This window comes from Artemia franciscana, chromosome 5, assembly GCF_032884065.1.
Source record: "Artemia franciscana chromosome 5, ASM3288406v1, whole genome shotgun sequence".
Taxonomy (NCBI): Eukaryota; Metazoa; Arthropoda; class Branchiopoda; order Anostraca; family Artemiidae; genus Artemia; species Artemia franciscana.
The window spans coordinates 60,843,949-60,868,089 of NC_088867.1; the positions used below are offsets into that span (position 1 = coordinate 60,843,949).

Here is a 24,141-nt window from a genome sequence, read left to right on the forward strand (position 1 = left end):
TTTCTGAGCATACACAATTATATATATATATATATATATATATATATATATATATATATATATATATATATATATATATATATATATATATATATATATATATATATATATATATATATATATATTTATTTATATTTATATATTATTATATTCATATATATTAATATAATAATATTATATTATATTAATATGTATATATATATATATATATATATATATATATATATATATATATATATATATATATATATATATATATATATATATATATATAACCTAATTAAACGAACTAGCAGTGTACTGTTGCATTATGACACTGCAAGACCTAAAAAAGCCGTATAAAAGAAAAATCATTTAAAAAAATAGACGATCTTATTATTATTTGAAATAAATAACAATACAAAAAAAGAATCTACTTATTTGTATCACATATGACTATTATAATAAGCACAATAGTAAAGTATATGAGAAAAGTATTACTTAGTTGCTTCTTCGCTGAGCTTGATAATATCGCTGAGAGTGTCCAAATATTTATTTCCTTATTCCGCTCACGGAGCAGCTGCTTTTCTTGGCAACCTTTTTCTACTTGATCATCTTCTTTTGCCCACGTTGCATCGCCACAGTTGTCTTTAAATGGACCCAAGCACATAGCATAAGCTAAACCATGAGCCAAAAAGGTTTGATCTTGGGTACCATGAAATATAAACGATCTAGGGCCTATTGCGTATAAAGGTACATCTTCACCTCCGTGAGTTGACCAAGGTCTTAGAATAGCTGAAGGCTGTATGAAAGAACTTGATCCTGATGACAGACGTGTTGTATTTTGAAGTTTTTCAGAGCTTTGATGTCCTGGCCCGCTTCCAAACAAAATTGTTGGATAGAGCATGCCACTGGACGGAGACGGATAGATATCATAGCCTACAACCAAAATTGGTGTTAAAAAGAGATTTCTTATAAATTGTATCTTAAGTTAAAAGTAATTGGTTCATTTAGCAGAAAAATACAACAGAAAATGGGCAACTCACTTTCAAAACTGTTTGCTTCAGGTAGCGCATGCCACACGTTTCAAAAATGTAACATACATGGCATGAAAAGATGTAAAGTTTTGTATTTTTTATTCGTTATGGTTTCTGTTAGTGTTAAGTTTCATTTATTGAATCATTTAATTTTTGTTCATTTTACACTAGACGTAATAATACATTCCATTTTATTTGCTTTTAGGTTAAACTATTCATTCATATTTTCGCTTATCTTATTCCTCCTTGTTTTAGGTTTTAATAAAGTTCTTTACTTTTCTTTGAAATTCTCTGAAAAAAGTATACTTTAAACAAATGCTATAAGTGCTGATTCCATGAATAATTCCTTTATCTCATTGTCATGGATTAGGGATTAGGGATTTAGGGATTAGGGATAGGGATTAGGAATAATCCATTTATCTCATTCATGATTCCATGAATAGTATTCCTTTATCTCATATATAGTGCTAGATCTCATCACCGGAATATATAGATCTGAACTTACTTCAAATCACTTTTTTATCATGTCGGTTTCTTTGATTACTTTTCAAAGCTTTTTTCTTAGCTTTTCCTGAAAATTAAATAAAAATAAACTGGTTTTTTTAATTGAAAGTAAGGAGCGACATTAAAACCTAAAACGAACAGAAATTACTCCGTATATGAAATGAGTTGTCCCCTCCGCAATCCCTCGCTCTTTACGCTAAAGTTTGACTCTTTGCCACAATTCTACTTTTTAAAACAATTAAAAGCTTTAGCGTAAAGAGCGAGGGATTGCGGAGGGGACAACTCATTTCATATACGGAGTAATGTCTGTTCGTTTTAAGTTTTAATGTCGCTCCTTACTTCCAGCTAAAAAAATTAGTTTTTTTTATTTAATTTTAAAAGTAGAATTGTGGCAAAGAGTCAAACTTTAGCGTAAATAGCGAGGGATTGCGGAGGGGATATCCCATTTCATATACAGAGTAATTTCTGTTCGTTTTGAGTTTTATTGTCGCTCCTTACTTTCAGTTAAAAAAAACTAGTTTTTTATTTAATTTCTGAATGTTTTTGAATTAATGGATATTTGATTTTGGCTCTCCGCACATAAATTATTAAAATGAAATTTGCATATTAATTCTTTTGTTGGCTAAATGGTTTTCTCTTAGTTTTGATCAGATGATTTTGAGAAATAAGGGATGGGGAAGGAGGCCTAGTTGCCCTCCAATTTTTCGGTTACTTAAAAAGGCAACTAGAACTTTTACTTTTTAACGAACGTTCTTATTAGTAAAAAATATACGTAACTTAAGAATCAACTTACGTAACAATTTATTATTCTCTTATATTTTTATTATGTATATGAGGGGGTTTGTCCCCTCGTTAATACCTTGCTCTTTACACTAAATCTTACGTTTTGTCCCAATTCTTTAAGAATGACCCTTGAATCAGAAAGGCCGTAGAATAAATAGTTGAAATTACTAAAAATAATTTAGCATAAAGAGCGAAGTATTTAATTCCTTTACGTAAGGTTGTAAGGTCTTTAGATGTAAGGTTGGTGCGCTGTATTCTGGATCCCTTGTCTGAGAGGACGCGGGTTCGAATCCCGGTGTACCCAATTCTTCAGTTGGGACGGGGGTCAGTGGCGTGACTCTGTAAGCTTAGCCAGAGTCGACCCAGCTCTAAATGGGTACCTGAGAAATCTGGGGAAGGTAAACAGGAAGGGTGTGTGAAAGCACAGGATGGCTGGCCCCCAACCCCCCATTGCACTTCCTGGCTGAAGGGCCAAGAAACGGAGATCAGCACCGCCGGTACGGACTGTAAAGTCTAATGCCGTATCCTTTACCTTTTTTTTACCTTTTTTTTCCTCCTAAATACCTCGCTCTTTATGCTAAAGTATTTTTAGAGCCCCTCATGTGCGTAATAATCTCTGTTCGTTTTAAGTTTTAATGCTACTCCTTAGTTTCAATTGAAAAAACTTTTCATGTTTTTCTTCCATTGTTTTTTATAGTAAGGCTAGAAAATCCCGCGCCCATTTCATTGAATTTTTCTTCCCCATGACATATTCCTCCAAGGAAATATCCTCCCACATAGCCCCCTCCCCTCAACCCCACTCTCAAACCAAAAAAATCCCCCTGAAAACGTCTGTACACTTCCCAATAACCTTTACTGTATATAAACACTGGTCAAAGTTTCTAACTTGCAGCCCCTCCCCCAGGGACTGTGGGGGAATTAAGTCATCCCCAAAAACATAGTTATTTTGGTTTTCGACTATGCAGAACAAAATGGCTATCTCAAATTTTTTATCCGTTGACTTTGGGAAAAAATGAGCGTGGGAGGGGGCCAAGGTGCCCTCCATTCTTTTGGTCACTTAAAAAGGGCACTAGAACTTTTCATTTTCGTTAGAATGAGCCCTCTTGCGACATTCTAGGACCACCTGGTCGATACGATGACCCCTGGGAAAAAAAAACAAATAAACACGCACCCGTGATCTGTCTTCTGGCAAAAAATACGAAAAATTCACATTTTTGTAGATAGGAGCTTGAAATTTTTGCTGTAGGGTTCTCTAATACGCTGAATGCGATGATGTGGTTTTTGTTAAGATACCATGACTTTTAGGGGATGTTTCCCCCTATTTTCCAAAATAAGGCAAATTTTCTCAAGCTCGTAACTTTTGATGACAAATACTAAATTTGATGAAACTTATATATTTAAAATCAGTATAAAAATCCAATTCTTTTGATGTATCTTTTAGCATCAAAATTCCATTTTTTAGAGTTTCATTGAGCCGGGTCGCTCCTTACTACAGTTTGTTACCACGAACTGTTTGATTATGTGGTTTTCAATTCGGTAGTATTCTTTTCAGATCCTAATTTAATTATCTTGCATATTCTAAGTAATAAATCCATAAAAATTTAACAATTGTCTTGCTTTGAGTTTACATCTTTAATATCTTTCAAACATTTTCCAACATCCCCCCTCCGGAATTCTTTTTTATTATACAGAAAAAAAAAGTGAGATAAATTGAAAAAATCCAAATAATCCAAGTGGAAAACAAGCCAGACACTGTGGCGTACTCAAAGAATAATCATGGGGGGCCGAATAGGGGTCGTTGGGCCAACAAAAGGAAAACTTCAAAAATTCCTTTAAAAAAAATAGTATTTTAAGGCGTCACTTTTAGTTCATTTTTGCTATTTGAATGCAAGTTTTGAATAGAGACTAAAGAATGAATGATAAAACTGAGCAGATAATATAAGATTTAAAACCAGGTTGTAGTTTTGGCCGTGATTCCACCCATGTGGTTTCACCAAGAACTAAGGAAAAACACAGGGTGCCTACAAACCATCTTCTTCCCCGCCTGTTTGTTTATGTCTTCCACACATGTTAGAACAGGTAAAGCTCCGACATATACGCCAGGTGATGCTAAGTAAGTAGCCCATGGACAGCGAATATATTTTAATTTTTAATTGTTTGAATTAAATCCAATTTGAGATATAGTGTCAGGCAGCGTCTTTAAGCAACTACTTATTTCCTTAGTGGGCCTATTAACTAACAATTCTTAGTAAGTAAAACCAATTATTAATTCATCAATAATTGGTTAATAGATTAATTCATAGCTAAAGTAATATCGGCTCACTGATAATGAATCGATCATTTGTTTATCAAGCTCCTAGTTCAGAGTTTGTTTATTTAACAATAAATTTACAACAAAAACAACTCTAATATGATCCCCCAGTAATTTTCTGTTGCCAAGAAAGAACAGGCGAGAAAAAAAATACACCAGCAAATGTTTGAACAAAAAAAACATCCATACCAAAAAAAAATCTTCCATTCCCAAAAATGACATGCTATGTTGGGGTTAGCTTGTGATTTCGCAAGAAAAACAATAAAATTAAAATTGTATTGTCAACACATGCTCAAACAAACATGAAAACCGACTCTTGGACATCAACTCCAGTGAAAACAAAGAAAAAAAGGAAAAAGGAATCATTAGCTAAAAATACGTTGACATTTTTTTTTTGAAATACCAAACAAGTGGCAGCTTCTTGCAGACTTTAGGATTGTGTTCAAGATTACTATAAGCTATCAGAGGGTTGAAAAGATTAAAATGATGCGAGAAATCCGTGAACTGTTCTGAAGCAGATATGATAAGCAGCTGATCAAAATAAAAGACATATTATCACAAAGGGCAGCAAGGAAAAGGCCATGCAATTGTCGAAAAGTGAAAGAAGAACACGACAGAAAGCCAAGATTCCAATTCAAGCAAGGGTTTGAATGAAGAACGGGTGGTTTCTTGTGTAACAGTCCTAACTTTATCTATTCTTATAATTTAATGAAATCCTTAAATCCTTCCAACTCTCTCTCCCCCCTCTCTCTCTCTCTTTCTTTCTCTCTTCTCGTCTCGTTCTCTCTCTTCCATTCTCTGTTTTCGTTTTTCTGTATATATTGACCATGAGTTAGTGCTTAAACAGAATGTGTGTTGTCCCCCTCTCTTACTGGCCGCAGAAGTTTCGTGGTGATAAAAGTTGTGCATCTTTAGCATTGGGGAGGATTTCTTTTATCTATTTTGTCCAATTCACGGAGCTTTTTAATGATACATTTTCTAGTCTAGTGGCATTGAATAATGTCTAATGACTTTTCGCAATGTTACAAGGTTACCAAGTTGTACAATTTTGCAAATGGTAACAGGAGACAAATAATTTTCAATTCCGCATTGTCTTAGCTTGGACAAAAGTGTTGTGTTGTTTGTGATTGCGTCTTGTGTGTAATGCATTTTTATTATGACAGAAGTTGAACGAGTTCTACAACCCCTTGATAATTGGAAACTTAGATTCACTTGCATTGACACTTTGTAACTTGCACTTGTGAGTGGTTTTAGAGTGAGTTGTTAGAGACTGAAATAATTTTTACTTTCGCATTCTCATGGCTTGGACTAATATGCTGTGTTGTTTAATAGCTGCGTCTATTGTGTAATACTTTTGTATAATGTCAGAAAGTGACCAAATAGCGGAACTTCTAGATAACATGAAACTTACCTTAAAAAACCTTTTAAGAATTGGCCTGCCTCTTGGAGTTTCTGCACCATCGAGTGTCATCACTTTGGATTAGCCAGAGGCAACAGTTATCATTGTTTTGATTGTTTCTTCAACATTAAATACTTTGTGACTAATTTCCTATGTTTCTGCGACTTTCACTAATGTGTGTTTGTATATGATTGTCAAGAAGCAACCAAATTGTGCAGACCCTATATCTAAGATAGTATTTGGCAGTAAAAACTCTACAATAAATCTGATCGCCTTTCATAGTTTTTGCACCTCTGACATCGCTAGTGAGCAGTCAGAGGGGACGACTGTGATTTTTCCATATTGACACACCTTGCGACTAATTTGTTATTTTGTTTATTGTCTGTGAATAATGTGAGATACTCTTATGTACTGTCACAACATATCCTAACTGATGCAACCACTTGATCAAGGATTGAAGAAAAAAAAACCTACCCAGAATAGGATTTCCTCTTGGAGTTCCTGCGCCACCGAACGTCATTACTTGTGAATGGTCAGAAGTGACTATTATGATTGTTTCTTCAATGTTCACAGAACTTGTGACTAATGTAACTGCTTCGTCAAAAGCTACTATCTCTTCAAGAGCTCGGTAAGCATTATTGTAGTGATAGGCGTGGTCTATTCTTCCACCTGCAATCAAAGTATAAAAAGACACCAATTTGGGTTTCTAATTTCTTACGTGACAAATATTAAATTTCTTACCTGAAATAAATAATTACGTTAGAAAATAATTTCTTACGTGACAAATGGGCAAACCAAGAATGATTTGCCCATTCTTTACTTGTAGTATTTGCTAATGGGACAGGGGTACGTTAGGGCCTTGGTGTAAGAAAAAGCAAAGGGTATAAAGGTGAAGCTTTCATGAAATATTTAGCAGAGTCTTGAACCAAATCAAAACAGAGTATGTGCATGGAGGTTGTCAATAAGGGGGTATCTAAATAGCAGCTTAGAGGCTTTAGCTTGAACTTTCAGGGAACGAAGAGGAGGATTTTAAATTGTCCGAAATTCAGTAGATACATGTTACTACTACCGCTACTACTACTACTAGTACTACTACTGTAACAACAACAACTAATTCTAATGCTACCAATATTACGGCTAACTTTTTTAACATTAAAGTTTCAGGGAATGTTGAGGAAGAATTTGAACTAAATCGATATACGCCATGCACATGCATGCTGTCAAAAGAGCATATAAGTAACATCGTAAGAACTCCTTAGAGCATTAAGGAGAAATAATGAATTAAATTCTGGAGAACATTGAACTAAAGTGAAATATACTGAAAGCATTCATGTTATCAAAGGGGTGTTTTAACTACATATAAGGAGTGGGGTTATGGTATTAAATTGATACTTTCAGTCAATGATGAGGGGGATGTATAACTGAAGAAAATGCAAGATTTGCATACTGCTGTTGCTACTACTACCAAGTAATACTATTGGTACTCCTATTGCTATTGTTACTGCTACTCATACTATCACTAGTACTACTGCTACGACTACTACAAATGCTCAGGGCATTAAGAGGAGAAATTCAAGAAAAATTTAGTGGGAAGTTTAGCTAAATAAAAACAGACTGCATATCAGCGATATCTTACGAATGAATAAGGGTAAAAGGGGATTTTAAGGGTGCGTTTAAACTAACCAAAAGGCCCTATGCGTATGCTACTACTGCAACTCTTAATCTTACTCCTACTACTATTAATGCTACTTCTGTTACTGTTGCTGCTACTACTACTACTACTAATACTTCTGCTATGATCATTAATACTGCTACCACCTCTATTACTACTAATACTGCTATTACTACTAATACTGCCATTGCTACTAATACTGCTACTTTTACAGCAAATACTGCTACTTCGCTAATGGTGCACGGCAGCACCATAGCTGTAAAGCCCCGTAGCACTGTATTCTCTGTTGCGCCGGGTCAGATTTTGATCCAGTCATTTCGGGTACGCTTTAAATCAGCAGTTTTTGAGTTGTTTTTACCACAAGCTTGTTCCAGAAATTTTTTCCGTGATTCTAGTTTTGCTTGAGTAATTAGCAGATTTTTACTATCACAGCAGAGGACAGTTTGGTATATGTTCAACAGAGATTTCAGCAATCACAGGTCATTTTTCGAAAAGTTTTGTTCCATCAAAATGCTCGATTTGCTACACAGTTCCGTAGTCTTGTGTGTAAGAATCACTGTAGTTACTCCTGAGATCAAGGGGACTTCTTCTGGCTTAAAACAAAAAACGCAGGGAGAGCATGCTTATTTTAATTTCAAGCCAGTAACAATTTGGTCATTTCCAAAATTGTCGCTCACATCAACCTTCATACATGTTTTAGAAGGACATTTCGCTTCTTCCCAAAGGACCTCTTTTGATTTTATAATTTCTTATTTTTTGGTAAAACTGAGTGGCTGCGTTTACGACTTCATCATAAGTTTTCTCAAATATTACTGCATCAATAAATTTAATGGTACATTCCAAATTATTTTTCCAGCCATCATAAGAACGCAAAGAAACTAAGCACAGCAAGTCCAAAATCAAAGTCTGCATTTCATAGCTTGGTTATTTATTAATAGGTAATATTTCAAAATCACTTGCTTTTTTGATCCACATACATCGAATGTCTTATGTTGAGTCTCTGCTGGTAATTAAGTCAGGAAAACATTAGTCCTGCTCAACTTTTATCTTCACCTTAAAGGCAATAGCTTCAGGCAGGTGCACCGGGGTTTACTGTTGGTAATCCCCACCTCTGCTTGTTTAATCACAGACAGGCAGCGCTCAACCTTTGCGGCAACACATCTCAAGAGAAGAAATTATAGATGGTGCTTTGAAAATAGACAGTGCTGAAATATACTGAAAATAGGTCGATACAGAGAGTGATAAAACTGAAAAGTATAAACTTTACTAGAAAAAATATTTTCAAAGCTGGAGTTATTTACTCTCGAAAATAGCTTCCACTTCTGCTTCCAGTGCTAGTCTACTACATCTCCTAAAGGTAAGAGCATTAATGAAAAAATTTCAGGAAATGTTGAGGAGGATATTGAACTACATCAAAATATACAAAGCGTTTAAGTTATAAAGCAGGGTTGTGTTCTATCCCCCTTTATATGGATCATTTTGATGGACTTCGTCTTAAGGAGCAAAGGAAAGGCAATTGGAGACCATGGACTCAAATGGGGAGGAAGAACGCCCCTGGACTTAGATTATGCTGATGATTTAAGCATATTAGATGAAAGTTTGAGCAAAATGAATGAATTTTTAGAGGTTTTACGAGTTCAGGGTGCTAAAATAGGTTTGAAAATTAATGTTAAGAAGACTAAGTCACTGAGGCTAGGAATAAGTGAAGATGAACAGGTGAGAGTAGGTGATGAAAAGATTGATCAGGTTGGGAGCTTCAGTTACCTTGGTAGTATTATTAGCAAAACGTTGGGAGCAGTGAAGAGGTTAAAAGTAGAATAGCTAAGGCTCAGGGTGTTTTTTTCACAGTTAAAAAAAGTTTGGAAGAATAGAAAGATAAGTCTAAAGACTAAGATTAGAATATTGGAAGCTACAGTGATGACAGTGGTCAAATACGGCTCTGAAGCATGGGCACTCCGAAAAGGAGATGAAAATTTACTAGATGTTTTCCAGAGAAATTTCCTACGGATTGCTCTAGGTACCCGGCTGACTGACTTTATTTCAAACAGTAGGCTGTACAAAAAGTGTGGTTCAATCCCGCTTTCTGGGGCTATAATGAAAGAAAGGTTGAGATGGCTAGGCCACGTTCTAAGGATGAAGGATGACAGATTACCAAAGACACGGAAAGCAGGTCGTCCTTGTCTGGGTTGGGAGGATGTCATAAATAAAGACTTAAAGGCAATAGGAACTTCCTTGGAGGGTGTAAAGAGGGAGGCTTTAAATAGATTAGGTTGGAGGAGGAGCGTGCGTAGCTCTGTTGGCCTCAGGCGGCTTGGTGCTGCAGTGAGTTAGTAGTAGTAGTAGTAGTAGTAGTTTAAGTAATATCCCAGGAAGGGCTTAGAGCATTAATTTGATTCTTTTAGCGCATAGGGCCTAGGGTGTTGATTTAAAATTTTAAAGAGATGTTGAGGGGGATGTTGACATAAGAAACAGGTGCTATTTGCTTACTACTACTATTACCGCTACTAATACTGATATTGAATTAATCAAATATAGTTTAAGAGCATCCAGGCTGTCAAAATGTCATGAATGGGGTATCATCGTACTTAAACAGGGTTTAACTTGAACTCTTACAGAAAGTTTATTAGGATTTAAAACTTAGTCAAAATAAAGTGAAGGCATAAAGGTTGTCAAAGGGTGTATTAAAAATATCAGAGAAATGGCTGGGCTATTAAGTTGAAACTCTTAGAGGCACTAGAATTACTATTATTGCTACTGTAATTGAATTGCATTTAGGTTGTCGACATGGCATGGATACAACATATCAGACACTGAAAAGGGTGCTAAGTTGAAACTTTAAGGAACGCTTGAGGTGTATGTAAAACTAAATGAAAAGGCTTCTGGTGCGAGGTAATTATCGAAAGGATGGATATATGTGGATCCAGTAATATCTATGTCTGAGGAAAAACTGCTACTACATTAATCTAAATCAAGAGGGTCAAAGAGCTCCCAGTTTATTGAAATGGCGTAGGCAAAATATCCAAGGAAGATAGTTGGGTATTAATTTTTTTTTTTTAGGAAAAATTGAGGATGGTGCAAAATAAATTAAAAGGTACTGTATGTGTCCAGAGTGTCAAAAGGGCGTATATCCAATATCTCTGAAACAGCTAGAAGTGCTAAGTTGGAACTTTCAAGGCATGCCATTGGAGATGTGGAACTGTTAAAAAAAATCTATTCAAGTTTGTCATAGGGTGTTTTAGCGGAGTCGCAAGAACAGCTACGGTTCTTAAGTTGAGACTTTCAAAACATTTTGATAGGGATGTATCTCTTAATGTTTATGTTAAAAATGCGTGTCTGCAATATCTTGGGAAAGGCTAAGGGCATTAAGGAGAAACTTTCAGAGATATGACAAATATTTCTACTGCTTCTACTCCTATTCCTTCTACTTGTACTAATATTACTACTACTACAACTACTACTACGACTGCTACTACTTCTACTACTTCCACTACTTCTACTACTACTTCTACTACTTCCACTACTACCACTACTGCCACTACTGCTAAAAGTACTTCTTATGCTACTATTACTACAGCGATAATTCATGACTGCAACTGCGACTATTTACGACTGTGACTCTGTCTGACTGCTTAAGTTTCAAACTAGTTACGACTACAAATACTTATTTTGACGAATCATGACTCCAACTTCTTACAACTGAGGCTATAACTACTTTTGATTGCAACTATGACCAGATAGAACTTCAATAGTGACTACATTTGACTTTGGTCGCATAAACCACTTGTGTCATCAGCTGCATACGGGTCCAACTGCTACTACTTGTGACTGTGCGTGCAACAACCTGACACAGTAACTTTGACTACTTACGATTGTGACTATTTGAGACAGCTACCTAAACTACTTAGAATTGTGACTGAGACTACATACGGCACTTGCAACTGCATTTATGACTACTTGCAACTGGTATTATTTTATACAGCAGCTGCTTCTCCAACTGCTCCTAAAACTAATGCTACTACCACTAATGCTACTGCTAGTAATACTTCTACAATCAAAGAACAAATTGAAAAGAGTTGTAAGTTCATCAAAGTTGTCCAAATGGCAAAGATACAATATGTCACGAGTGAAGCGGGGATCAAGTTAAAACATTTAGGGAACGTTAATGGAGCTGGAAAAACTGAATCAATGGGTTTTCCCCATTATTTCAAAAATTTGGTTATTTTTCTTGGGCTTGTAGCTTTTGATGTATAAAACAAAATTTGATAAATTTTGTACATTTAGAATCAGCATAATAAGCTGATTCTCTTGATGTATCTATTAATATTGAAATCCATTTTTTTTACAGTTTTGGTTACTATTGAGCCGAGTCGCTCTTTGCTTATTTCGATGAAAAAAAATCTGCTGGTCTAGTGGCAAAACTTAAGAGTAACGGTGAATAACCTCTTGAATTTTTAATTATGTTTCAATACCAAGATTTCTAAATTTAAAAAAAAATATATAAATTCGTAAAAGTTTGAGCGATATGTAAGATACATGATTCACGAAAAAGTACTTGATTGTGATTTAAACTAAGATTCAATGAGTTTCTTACAATTAAATATACAAAAAATACAAAAAAAACAAGTTTCTTTAACTGAAAGTAAGGAGTGATATAAAAACTTAAAACGAAAAGAAATTATTTTGTATATGAAAGGAGCTTTACCCTGCTCAACGCCCCGCTCTTTACGCTAAAGTGTGACTCTTTCTTAAAAGTCTACATTTTAAAACAATGAAAAACTCTAGCGTAAAGAGCGGGGCGTTGAGGTGGGGACAGCCCCTTTTTTTATTTAATTTCTGAACGTTTTGAATTAACGCAGGTTTTAATTTTGGCTAACCGTATTGAAATAATTAAAACGAAATTTGTAGATTAATTTCACTTTTTTTGGCTAAAAAATCGCTTTTTCGAAATTTTGATCGGACGATTTTCAGAAGAAAAGGGGTGGGAGAGGCCTAGTCGCCGTCCAATTTTTTTGGGTACTCAAAAAGCTCACTGGAACTTTTAATTTTATTTACGAATATTTTTATTAGTAATAAATATATGTAACTACGAATTAACTTACATAACAAAACTGTAAAAAATTGTGAAGGAAAATCGTTTTTTATTTAGTTTCTGAAAAATTTTGATTTAATGCAGGTTTTGAATTTTGTTCACCGTAAATGAATAATTAGCTTGAAATTCGCATAAAAAATTTCTTTTTACTTCTAGTTCGTTATTATGAACTGTTTAATTTAAATTGTCTAAATAAGATCTGGCATAAGATTCAACTTTACGGCAGGAAAAATAAAGTTCAAACACTGAAATAAGAGTTGGTTTGTAAAAGGTATGTGCCTCAAATATTTGTTATTTTTACAGGTTTAAAATCTTGTACAAAAATATAATCAGGTTTTAAATACTTTACTTTTATGATGTGTCTCCAAATTAATTTGATACACATTATAAGCTTCAAAAACAAGTAAGGTTTTCAAAAAGTAAATTTAAAGATGTAAGCCAATAAAAATAAATTACGCCATAGATGTAAGCCAGCTAATATAAATTACGTCACAGATGTAAACCAATGAAAATTAAGTACCTCACAGAAATAAAGCAGTGGAATTAAATCTCATTTATCACGGAAGTACTTTGGCTCAGGTTTAAAGAAGTATCCACTTACTTTCAACAACAAGGACATATCCATGAGGGTTTTTCTTAAGGATTTCCAAAGCCTTCTGTGACATGTCCGAAAGTGAAGGGTCTCCAAATATTCCTTGATCTCGGTCAGAATCGAAATCCAAGTGGGAATAGTCAAATAGCCCTATAAGAAAAAAATTGGTGAAAGTTTAGAATTTACTCGTATCCAGCTGGAAAGAAGACATTCTATTTGAATGGAAGTTACACCGAAGAGAGAAAGAGATTTTACTATCTTATGCTTACATCTTTAAAAGTATATTATAATGCTATTGTTTTTTTTTCCGCCCCGTCGTAAGCAAAAACAAAAAAAATTATGGATGGCTCAAAACTTTGCCATCCTAGCCGAGTGGTTAGCGCTCTGAAGTTGAAGCATGGGGCAGGGGTTCGAGTCATGTTGTCGCTGGTTATATGGTTAGGATGGGATGGGTTTTTCTCCCAGAAAAATCTGGTAGAAAAACACGGGCAAGTGTCGAATGATTTGCCCAAATCACGCATTGCACTCCCCCCGAGAGAGAGAGAGAGAGAGAGAGAAAGAGAGAAGTTTATTAATATTAAATAGAAGGCAATACAAAATACTATTCAAAATCGAATTAGAATACACATAATTCCCCTCAAAAGTCTCCATGGCTAGGGATACAAGGGGGGTAAGAAAAAAAAATCATTATACAAGCAATAAATTCAGTATAGGCAATCACATATAGCAGTTCACTGGCAATATATTTATGGGCAATATAAGCAACAACTAGAAGGAGAAAAAAAAACATACCTGAGGCCTGGGAGCAAAGTGCAGAGAGGAAAACTACACACAACTTACAAAACACAGGGGCTATCAACTCCTTAGAGGAAAACAAAATTAATCTATTTGATTCTTTATTAAATGATCCTTAAGAATCCTTTTAAAAGTCCCAAACGAGTGGCATTTCTGCACTGAAGAAGATAGTGAATTCCGGACCTGCTGACAAGCAATGTGGGGATTGAAATCTGATCGAATAGTAGGGGTAGGCGGAATTTAGATATTATTTGAGGAACGAAGGCTATATGAAGCTGAATCAGAAATAAACATAGGAGTTTTCCAAAGAGATTTTGGAAGATTGCCGTGAAGTTGATCAAAGACAAAAGAAGAACAAGAAATAATGTAAATAGATCGTAGACTTAAGAGCGGTGTTGGTGAAGAACGGTTGGTGTCCATAACCAGACGCCGTGCTTTATTATACATGACGGAAAGTGACTGCAGTGTAGACAGAAAAGTAGACATCCATACAATGGGGCAATAAGAAACATATGACTGGACAAGACAGAAAAAAAGAAGTTTCAGAATAGATCCAGGAAATGTGCATCTAAGTTTTCAAATGATACCAACACTCCGTGAGACCTTAACCCTAATCATGGCTACATGGTTTTTGAATGAAAGGTTTTCATCAAGCAGGATACCAAGAAACAGGACCACCCGATTATCTGGTCTACACAAGGAGCCTTGTGACACCTGAGGGTGTGTAAGCTGAGGGAAAGTTATACCAATTCGAGAAAAAATAAGAAAATGTGATTTACCAACATTCAAGACCAAGTAATTGGCATTAAACCATGACATAACTCTCTCAAATAATGCCACAAGGTTAGACTTGATATCACATTCCATCTCCTCAAGGGTCCCAAGAGTGGTATCATCAGCAAAAGCAACAAGAAAATTTTCATTAGAAGAAGTATTAGAACAAGACTGAGAATCAGGCTGACACAGCTTGCAGCATGCCAGAGGCCTGATGTTTTTTACAGCCAAAATCAGATTATTAACATAAATCAAAAATAAAATGGTACCAAGAAGAGATCCCTGCAGGACGTTATAATATACTTCAGAAGGGCTCCGGAAAAGCGGATCAATTGAAATAAGCCTACTAGAAAGATATGAATCAAACCAAGAATAAGCGTTTGATCTTATACCGATATGTAATAGTTTCCAAAGAAAAATCAGATGAGTCAAGGAATCAAAATCTTTACGAACATCCAAAAATAAGCTGCTGGGATATGACTAGAATCTGTTGCCGAATGAATGAAATTCGATAAAGCTGCGCAAGCATGCTCCGTAGAGTGACTCGCTCGGAATCCAAACTGGAAATTATACAAAAAATCTTTTGCATCCAGAAAACTAAGATGCCTGGATAGCATAGCCTTCTCAAAAATTTTGCTGAAAACAGATAGGAGATAAATTGGCCTATAATTAGCAGGATCACTCCGAGAACCACCTTTATAGAGAACTATAACCTTAGCTCGCTTTTGAGATTCAGGAAAAATACCTTTTCCGAAATACAGATTGACGAGCTTAGTCAGTGGTGACAGAACAGAAGGCAGAATGGCACGGATAACCCTTGTAGGAATATTGTCTGGTCCTGAAGAGGATGATCCTTTAAGAGCATTCACGGTACAAGCTACCTCAAATTCAGAATCAGAATTCAAAACCATCAACTTCAAACATGAGGGTCCAAGAAAGGCTCTGAAATCGCAACGAGAAGTTGCAGAGCTTGGAGAGGATGCAGTTACCTTTCCTATATTAGCAAAATAAGAGGTAAGCTCTAGCTGAACATCTACATCTCCTTGGACGTTTTACCATTGATTTTCAGCATTGATGGAACTGAAGGTAGAGGGAGAGTAGGTATAAGAACTGAATTAATTAAATACCATGTCTTCCTTACATCCTTCCCACATTCAGAAACTTTCCTATGATAATACTGAGACTCTGCCTTCCGACACAGAGAATTAAATATACTCCTATAGGCCTTGAATCGTTCGTGATGAGCTAAAGATGGTAAAGCCTTGTAAAGCTTCCACAAATAATTTTTCCTTTTCCAGCTTATATGGAGATCCATGAATTCAGTGGTGCTATCCTTTTCGAAGTACGGGGCGCTCGACCCCGATTGCAAATTTCCAGGATTCCTTCTTTAACTAAATCCTAAAAGGAATCAAAAGAGTGGTTAAAATTTGAATCAGAAACCAAACTATCCCATGGTAGATCAGTCAGACGAGAATTAAGTAGACTTAGCTCAGTATCACCCTAACAGAAAAATGGGAGATTAGATGGTGATGCCATACGCTGCGCCTGATCAGCGCTCTTATATCGGGAAATAGAGGAAAAATGATCAGAAAAATCACTAACCAGCACCAAATTATCTAAGACATCTAGTGACGAAAAAATAATCAAACAGTTCGTGGTAACGAATTGCAGTAAGGAGCGACCCGGCTCAATAGTAACCAAAACTATAAAAAATTGAATTTTGATATCAATAGCTACATCAAAAGAATCGCATTTTAATGCTGATTTTAAATATATAAGTTTCATCAAGTTTAGTTTTACCCATCAAAAGTTACGAGCCTGAGAAAATTTGCCTTATTTAAGAAAATAGGGGAAGCACCCCCTAAAAATCGTAAAATCTTAACGAAAATGACACTATCAGATTCAGCGTATCAGAGAACCATACTGTGGAAGTTTCAAGCTCCTATCTACAAAAATGTGGAATTTTGTATTTTTTGCCAGAAGACAAATCACGGGTGCGTGTTTATTTGTTTTTTGTTTTGTTTTTTTCCCAGGGGTCATCGTATCGAGCTAGTGGTCCTAGAATGTCGCAAGAGAGCTCATTCTAACGGAAATGAAAAGTTCTAGTGCCCTTTTTAAGTGACCAAAAAAATTGGAGGGCATCTAGGCCCCCTCCCGCGCTCATTTGTTTCCCAAAGTCAACGAATCAAAATTTTGAGATAGCCATTTTGTTCAGCATAGTCGAAAACCATAATAACTATGTCTTTGGGGATGACTTACTCCCCCACAATCCCTGGGGGAGGGGCTGCAAGTTACAAACTTTGACCAGTGTTTACATATAGTAATGGTTATTGGGAAGCGTACAAACGTTTTCAGGGGGATTTTATTTTGTTTTGGGGTGGGTCTGAGGGGAGGGGGCTATGTTGGAGGATCTTTCCTTGGAGGAATCTGTCATTGGGGAAGAAAAATTCAATGAAAAGGACTCAGGATTTTCTAGCATTACTAAAAGAAAACAATGAAAAATAAATATGAAAACGTTTTTTCAAATGAAAGGAAGGGGTAGCATTGAAACTTAAAACGAACAGAGGTTATTACTTATATGAGGGTTCGAAAAATACTTTAGCATTAAGAGCGAGGTATTTAGGAGGAAATAAATACCTCGCTCTTTATGCTGAAGTATTTTTAGTAATTTCAACTATTTATTCTACGGCCTTTCTGATTCAGGGGTCATTCTTAAAGAATTGGGACAAAACTTACGATTTAGTGTAAAGAGCGAGATATTAACGAGGGTATAAACCCCCTCGTATACATAATAAAAATATAAGATTATGAAAGTTTGTTACGTAAGTTAATTCTTAAGTTACGTATATTTTTTACTAATAAAAACATTCGTTAAAAATTAAAAGTTCTAGTTGCATTCTTAAGTAACCGAAAAATTGGAGGGCAACTAGACCTCCTTCTCCACCCTTTATTTCTCAAAATCGTCTGATCGAAACTAAGAGAAAGCCATTTAGCCAAAAAAAAATTAATATACACATTTCATTTTAATAATTTATGTGAGGAGAGCCAAAACCAAACATGCATTAATTCAAAAACGTTCAGAAATTAAATAAAAAAAAACTAATTTTTTTAGCTGAAAGTAAGGAGCGACATTAAAACTTAAAACGAACAGATATTACTCCGTATATGAAATGGGTTGTCCACTCTGCAATCCCTCGCTCTTTACGCTAAAGCTTTTAATTGTTTTAAAAAGTAGAATTGTGGTAAAGAGTAAAACTTTAGCGTAAGGAGCGGGGTGTCAAGGAGGAAAATCCCATTTCATATACGGAGTAATTTTTGTTCGTTTTAGGTTTTAATGTCGCTCCTTACTTTCAGCTAAAAAAATTAGTTTTTTTTTCTTTTATCGATAAGAGACGTTTGTGTTTCAGTAACTCGGGTTGGTATACAAACTTAAGGTAGAGTTCCCGAAGAGAGTACCATTGACAAAAAATCAATAGTTGAAGCAGAATTTTGATCTAGCAGGTTGAGGTTAAATCACCCATTAGGAATAGTTCATAGGGATGTTTTTCGAAACATCGAAGTTATCTTTCGAATAATTGGGATGATTCGAAGAAATCGAATCAGGAGATCGGTACCTACACAACGCAGACCACTAGTTAGCATGCAAAAAAAGTTTTTTAACGAAGTCAAAACTTTGAGCCGTCGAAGACCGACTTTATGGCAGTAAGCCTGAACGAAAATTGCGTAATCAGAGTTTTTGAAAGTGGACTCAATCAGTTGTCCTAGGCTTTGGGTCTAGGTTGTTCTTACTAATGCCAAGATTTGCAAAAAAAAAAACAAAATAAAAAAAAAACATGGATGAGAAGATGGAAAGGTATCGGGTCATTTGAAGATCAGCACAAGAAAATCAGAGATTTTTCACTTAGCTGTCTAATAAAAGGGATAGTCTTCAGTGGGTAATCAGTGATTAATTTTGTTTCGGCAGTTGCAAAAGTCATTTTGTTGTTTGATTGATAGTTTTTCATGTGTATTTTTTTTCCTTTCCCCTTTTTTACTTTTTTTTCCTCAAATCCATGTTGAGGAGGAAATCATCTAACTTGCCATTTTTAATCGTTGTCTTTATGTCAAATTTTTTGTTCCGGAAATAGAATGCAAAATTTGACTATTAAAAATCTGACTAAAATCTAACAGTGCTTAAAACAAAACGTGGATCTTAAGTGCTTTTATTGTTTAACCAAAGATTAAAATTATTCAAGCGAAACTGGAAACTACACCTTCTTTTAATTATTGGCTTCCAATTTAATTTTCTTAATTTCTGTTGCACTTAATGGCTCATGGGCTATGAAAGGGCAATACGAATTTGGTAGTGCTTTCATCACCAACGGTTAAGACTATTAAGTCTAGCGGTGTCAATTTTTACTTTTTTTTTATTTTATTTTTATTTATATTCATAGGATAAATGGTTATAATTACTTGAATATAATGCTAATAACAATTATCAAGGCGAAGAAAATCTTCAGACTGATAATTTCATGAAATAAAAATTAACATCAATAATTGTTGCAAACCTTTCAAACATTTTTGTCAAGGCCCAAGGTGGTGTTTGTACAGACAAATTATTATTTTTTTCTTTATTATAATATATTTCTGATTAAAGTGCATCTACAGTGACGACTGTTTCCTGAGCTTCATCATTTGCTGCAATTACTGTATAAATATTTACAAGCAGGGCATATGCAGGGCAGGATTGACTAAGAGAGGGGTCTGAATGGAAGTTTTATTTTGTGGGCCATTTCTATGTTTTAAATTTAAAATTAAATTCAGTTTCAGTAACGGTGTCTTTTTAGGTTTTTACTGGGATTGCACGACAGTTTGTTGGCGTCAAAGATTGCTATGGCGTTGTTATTCTAACGTAACATTTTTTTCTTCTTTACTTTCATTTTTGACTCGCTCTGGTTATCACAGTAGCTTATCTTCAAACAGCACAATTCTTTGCTCATCAATGCCATTTTTGACACTCTCTGATACTTGCTGTCACATTTCTGCTAGACCTATAATTCTTTGTTTTCCACTTTCATTTTTGATACTTCCGATTAACGCTGTTACTTGTAATTCTCGCTGCTGCCTATCTTCTAACTACATATTTCTTTGTTCTCATTGTCTTATATCTGCTACTTATGTCTTTCCTTGTTCAATAGTTTCATTTTTGATACTCAATGTCACCTGTCTTATTGTCGCATATTTTTTTGGTTCTTCACTTTCGTATTAAGTCAATGGATTTGCCGCTCTCACTGATATTTTAACCTAATATTTCTTTGTTCTTTAATTTTGTTTTTGACTCCTTTCAATTATTGCTGCCACAAATATTCCAATTACATATTTCTTTGTGCTTTATTTTGGTTAATCATAACTTCAGAGGTTTTTTCAATGCCCTTTGTCCTAGCTGCTCGGATTAGTCTTGTCACTTTTGATGGTCTAGGTTGTTCATTTTCACCGGTACATTTACACTTCTCAGGTCTTTCTCTTGATCTTGTCTCATTTGATGGTTCTTTTTGTTAATGTTGGGCTTGCGTTTTTATTCTCTTATGTCCTTTTTCGTCCTTATTTTGAGCTTACGTGAGCTTTTTTTGTCCTCTAGATATTATGAAGCTGCTGAAAATGTCTTTTGAAATTGACATCACCGATTATGAAAACCTGATTTAACATATTTCTTTGTTTTTGATACATAAATTCTTCCAAAACTGATTGAAAATCTAATTTCCTTAATTTTTAACTTTTAATCAGCATAATTGCTAAATTAATCAATCCATCCTGATTCATTGTTGATATTAGGTAGTCTCATTGACTGTAGGCTGAAAAAGGATCTCTCTCCAACAGCAACTCTTACTGGAAGTATTAAGAATAGGCTATTTTAAAATTCCGTATAAAGATTTGATGTTGATTCCAACGCCGATCCTTTATAAACAGTGGGTCCGATTAGTTAGGTTCCGATTTGTATTTAGGTTCATAAGGCCCATGGTGTAATTTCTTCAAATTACTAGAGAGGAGAGGGAGGGGATTAGATAACTTCGAAGACCACACTGCCTTTCCATGACGAAAGTAAAACAGTTCAAAATAGGGATGATACCTTTTTATTGACAGTGAAATATAAAATTATTTAACTGGATATTTCGAACACATATACAGCGTTCATCATCAGCAGTAAAACTCATCAGCAGTTTTACTGCTGATGATGAACACTGTATATGTGTTCAAAATATCCAGTTAAATAATTTTATATTTCACTGTCAATAAAAAGGTATCATCCCTATTTTGAACTGTTTTACTTTCGGGAGAGGATTTAAAGCTAATTTTCTCAAATCAAGCAAAATTGACAATGAAAATTGGAAAATGAGCCATATGGCTCCATAAAGGTAAAGATATACAAAAGAAAATTGACCCATTTCTATGGATGCTCGAGTTGTGTAGGCTTTTCTTAGTTCTATGAAGATTCTTGAAGAAAAAAGTTTCTTCTAGAGGGGGGACTGAAGAATGGGAGGGTCTGAAGACCTTCTGTTGTACGCCAAGTGAATATATTCTTCATCTTATGGGGTGAACTGATATCGTTATTATAGATGCGATACCAGACCAAGTCCACAAGAAACAAACAAAAAAAAAACTTAAAAGCACTTAGGACAGGAAAATTATCTGATGCACCCATAGTGGACAATACCAAAGACTTTTATTTTTAATAATGTTTGATGACTTTTGAAAACGTTCTTTACTTAACTTATGGTTTCTTATTCTGAAATAGGGGTTCCGTCCATTTTAAATTTGCTTGGCTGTGATTTATAGCTTGACTCCACGTTATATAGAAAAAAACATACTCCTTGCAAGTACTTCAGACGGGGAAAGCTCCCGATGTACGTATAACGAGTGTGTGATTGGTCGCATTTGTTCCAATCGCCCTTTATCCAGCCCTGGATATTTCGGTAATCACAAGTAAGGCTAGGATCAATATAAATAAGTGCAGAAACAAGGGCAGATGTATTCAAGTTCCATGGTTTCTGAGTCAACCTTAGTTATAAGGCTCTTAATGTTTTTATTTTTTGTTTCCACTGCTTTGCGTAGGCTCCTTTGTTATAGCCATGGCTAGTCAGCCTTTATATAAGTGCATCAAAAGTGCCTATAGCTCGATGTGGTATCAACAAAGGGTTTGAAGGAACTAGGTTCCCAAAAAAAATGTTAAATAAAAAATTACTCCTCTCACTGAAATAAAGACCACATCTTTAATTCTTGAGACGTATTTTCTGCCTTGAGCCAGATCTCCTGAATGTTCAGACAGCTTGTATGACTATAAATAAGACACACGTCAGCTGAAATAATGGTAATATTCCAATTAGATACAAATAGATTGCTTGGTCTCAAATTAAATTAATTCATTACTTTGTAATTAATTATAATTGATTAATTATACCTTAGTAAAGCATTAAATTATGCTACTATATATATATATATATATATATATATATATAAATCAAATCCCTAAAAATAATTCAGGCAAACCATAGTTTCAAACAGTTCGTGGTAACGAACTGTAGCAAAGAGTGACCCAGCTCAATAGTAAACGAAACAATAAAAATCGGAATGTTGATGCTAAGAGATATATTCAAAGAATCGCATGTTGATGCTGATTTTATATATAAGCCTCATCAAATTTAGTCTTGCTCATCAAAAGTTAAGAGCCTGAGAAAATTTGCTTTATTTTGGAAAATAAAGGAAAACACTCCTAAAAGTCATAGAATCCTAACGATCACGGATGCGTGTTTATTTTTATTTATTTTTTTCTGTTTTTTTTTTTTCCAGGGGTCATCGTATCTGACCAAGTGGTCCTAGAATGTCGCAAGAGGGCTCACTCTAGGGAAAATTAATAGTTTTAGTCCCCTTTTTAAGTGACCAAAAAATGGCCCCCTCCCACGCTCATTTTTCCCTAAGTCAATGGATCAAAATTTTGAGATAGTTATTTTGTCGAAAGAGTCGAAAGTCGAAAGTCGAAAGACATAATAACTATGTCTTTTGGGATGACTTGGGAAGTTTCTTTTAACTGAAAGTAAGGAGCAACATTAAAACTTAAAACGAACAGAAACCTACTCTATGTATGAAAGGGACTGTTCTCTTCTCAACGCCCCGCTCTGCACGCTATTGATTTTTACTGTTTAATAAAGTAGCATTGAGAGAAACAGTCAAACTTTAGCGTAAAGAGCGGGGCGTTGAGAAGGGAACAGCCCCTTTCATACACAGAGTAATTTTTGTTCGTTTTAATTTTTAAAATCGGTCCTTACTTTCAGTTAAAAAAACTTGTTTTTTTCTATTTAATTTCTCATTGAAATAGAGACCTGGTTATCGGTTACAAACATCTATTTTCTGCGTTTTTCTCTGAAAGTTTAGACATCTTAAATTGCTATAAATAAGAAATATGCCATATTATATAGTAACCATTAGCAATTTGGATATATAAGAATTACTTAGCCTTGGTTTAACACCCTAGAATGCAGTTAGACGAACAATGGTTTTTCTCACTGAAATAAAGATCGTATGATCAATTAATGACTGGCTTTTTTCCTTGAATGTCCTAGCGACGTGATTTTGAATTAAATTCAAAAGAAATAGAAAACACATGAAAACCCTTACCTAAAAGAAACTCTGTTTTCTGAGCATCGATTTTGTTGAATTGGGCTTTGTTCCAAACATATTCAGCAGAATGACCTCGTTTCTTTTTGTCTTTCAGCCATTGCTCAATGAGATCTCTTCTATCTTGACGCCTTCCTTCTTCAGACTTGTATTCTGGATCACGAGTCCCTTGTGGTAGCCAGTGACGTCTTCCACCACCCATTAACACCTATCATGTAGTTCGAATAAGAAGATTTACCCTATATTCTTGCAAGACAATTTTACAGCCTAAGCACCTTTTATTATTTTTGTTTAAGTTTATTATTTTAGTTAAGTTTTGTGTTTATTATTTATCACTGACAAAAAATTTAAGCTTTTATTTTATCTTCCCTTTACAAATTTTGGGTATGTTATTTTGTTGCTGTTCTACGCTTTCAGTTGTTAATATATAATAAAAATTTTGCTATTATTCAGTAGCTGAGCTTCAGTTTCGTCAAGCTATCAAATTGTATATTTTGTATTTTAATTTTAGTATAATTGCGCATATGTCATTATGGAAGACGACTGGTCAATCTTCG

At 34.8% G+C, this 24,141-nt stretch overlaps 1 protein-coding gene across 1 annotated transcript; it reads right to left on the bottom strand.

Annotated features, from left to right (window-relative positions):
• Positions 1 to 412: 412 nt before the first annotated feature.
• On the bottom strand, positions 413 to 24,141 carry LOC136027781 (alkaline phosphatase, tissue-nonspecific isozyme-like). Its single transcript, XM_065705244.1, has 4 exons — positions 23,585 to 24,141; positions 13,376 to 13,516; positions 6,488 to 6,682; positions 413 to 918 (listed from the first exon to the last, which is right to left on the bottom strand). Exons 1-4 carry the CDS (start codon positions 23,784 to 23,786, stop codon positions 413 to 415), a joined length of 1,044 nt encoding a protein of 347 aa, XP_065561316.1. The 5' UTR covers positions 23,787 to 24,141.

Coding starts and splice junctions, on each gene's coding strand:
- LOC136027781 (XM_065705244.1), bottom strand. CDS start 23,786: ATGGGTGGTGGAAGACGTCACTGGCTACCACAAGGGACTCGTGATCCA. Junction 13,517..23,584: donor GAAAACAGAGTTTCTTTTAG/GTAAGGGTTTTC, acceptor TTTTTCTTATAG/GGCTATTTGACTATTCCCAC. Junction 6,683..13,375: donor ATATGTCCTTGTTGTTGAAA/GTAAGTGGATAC, acceptor CTTTGATTGCAG/GTGGAAGAATAGACCACGCC.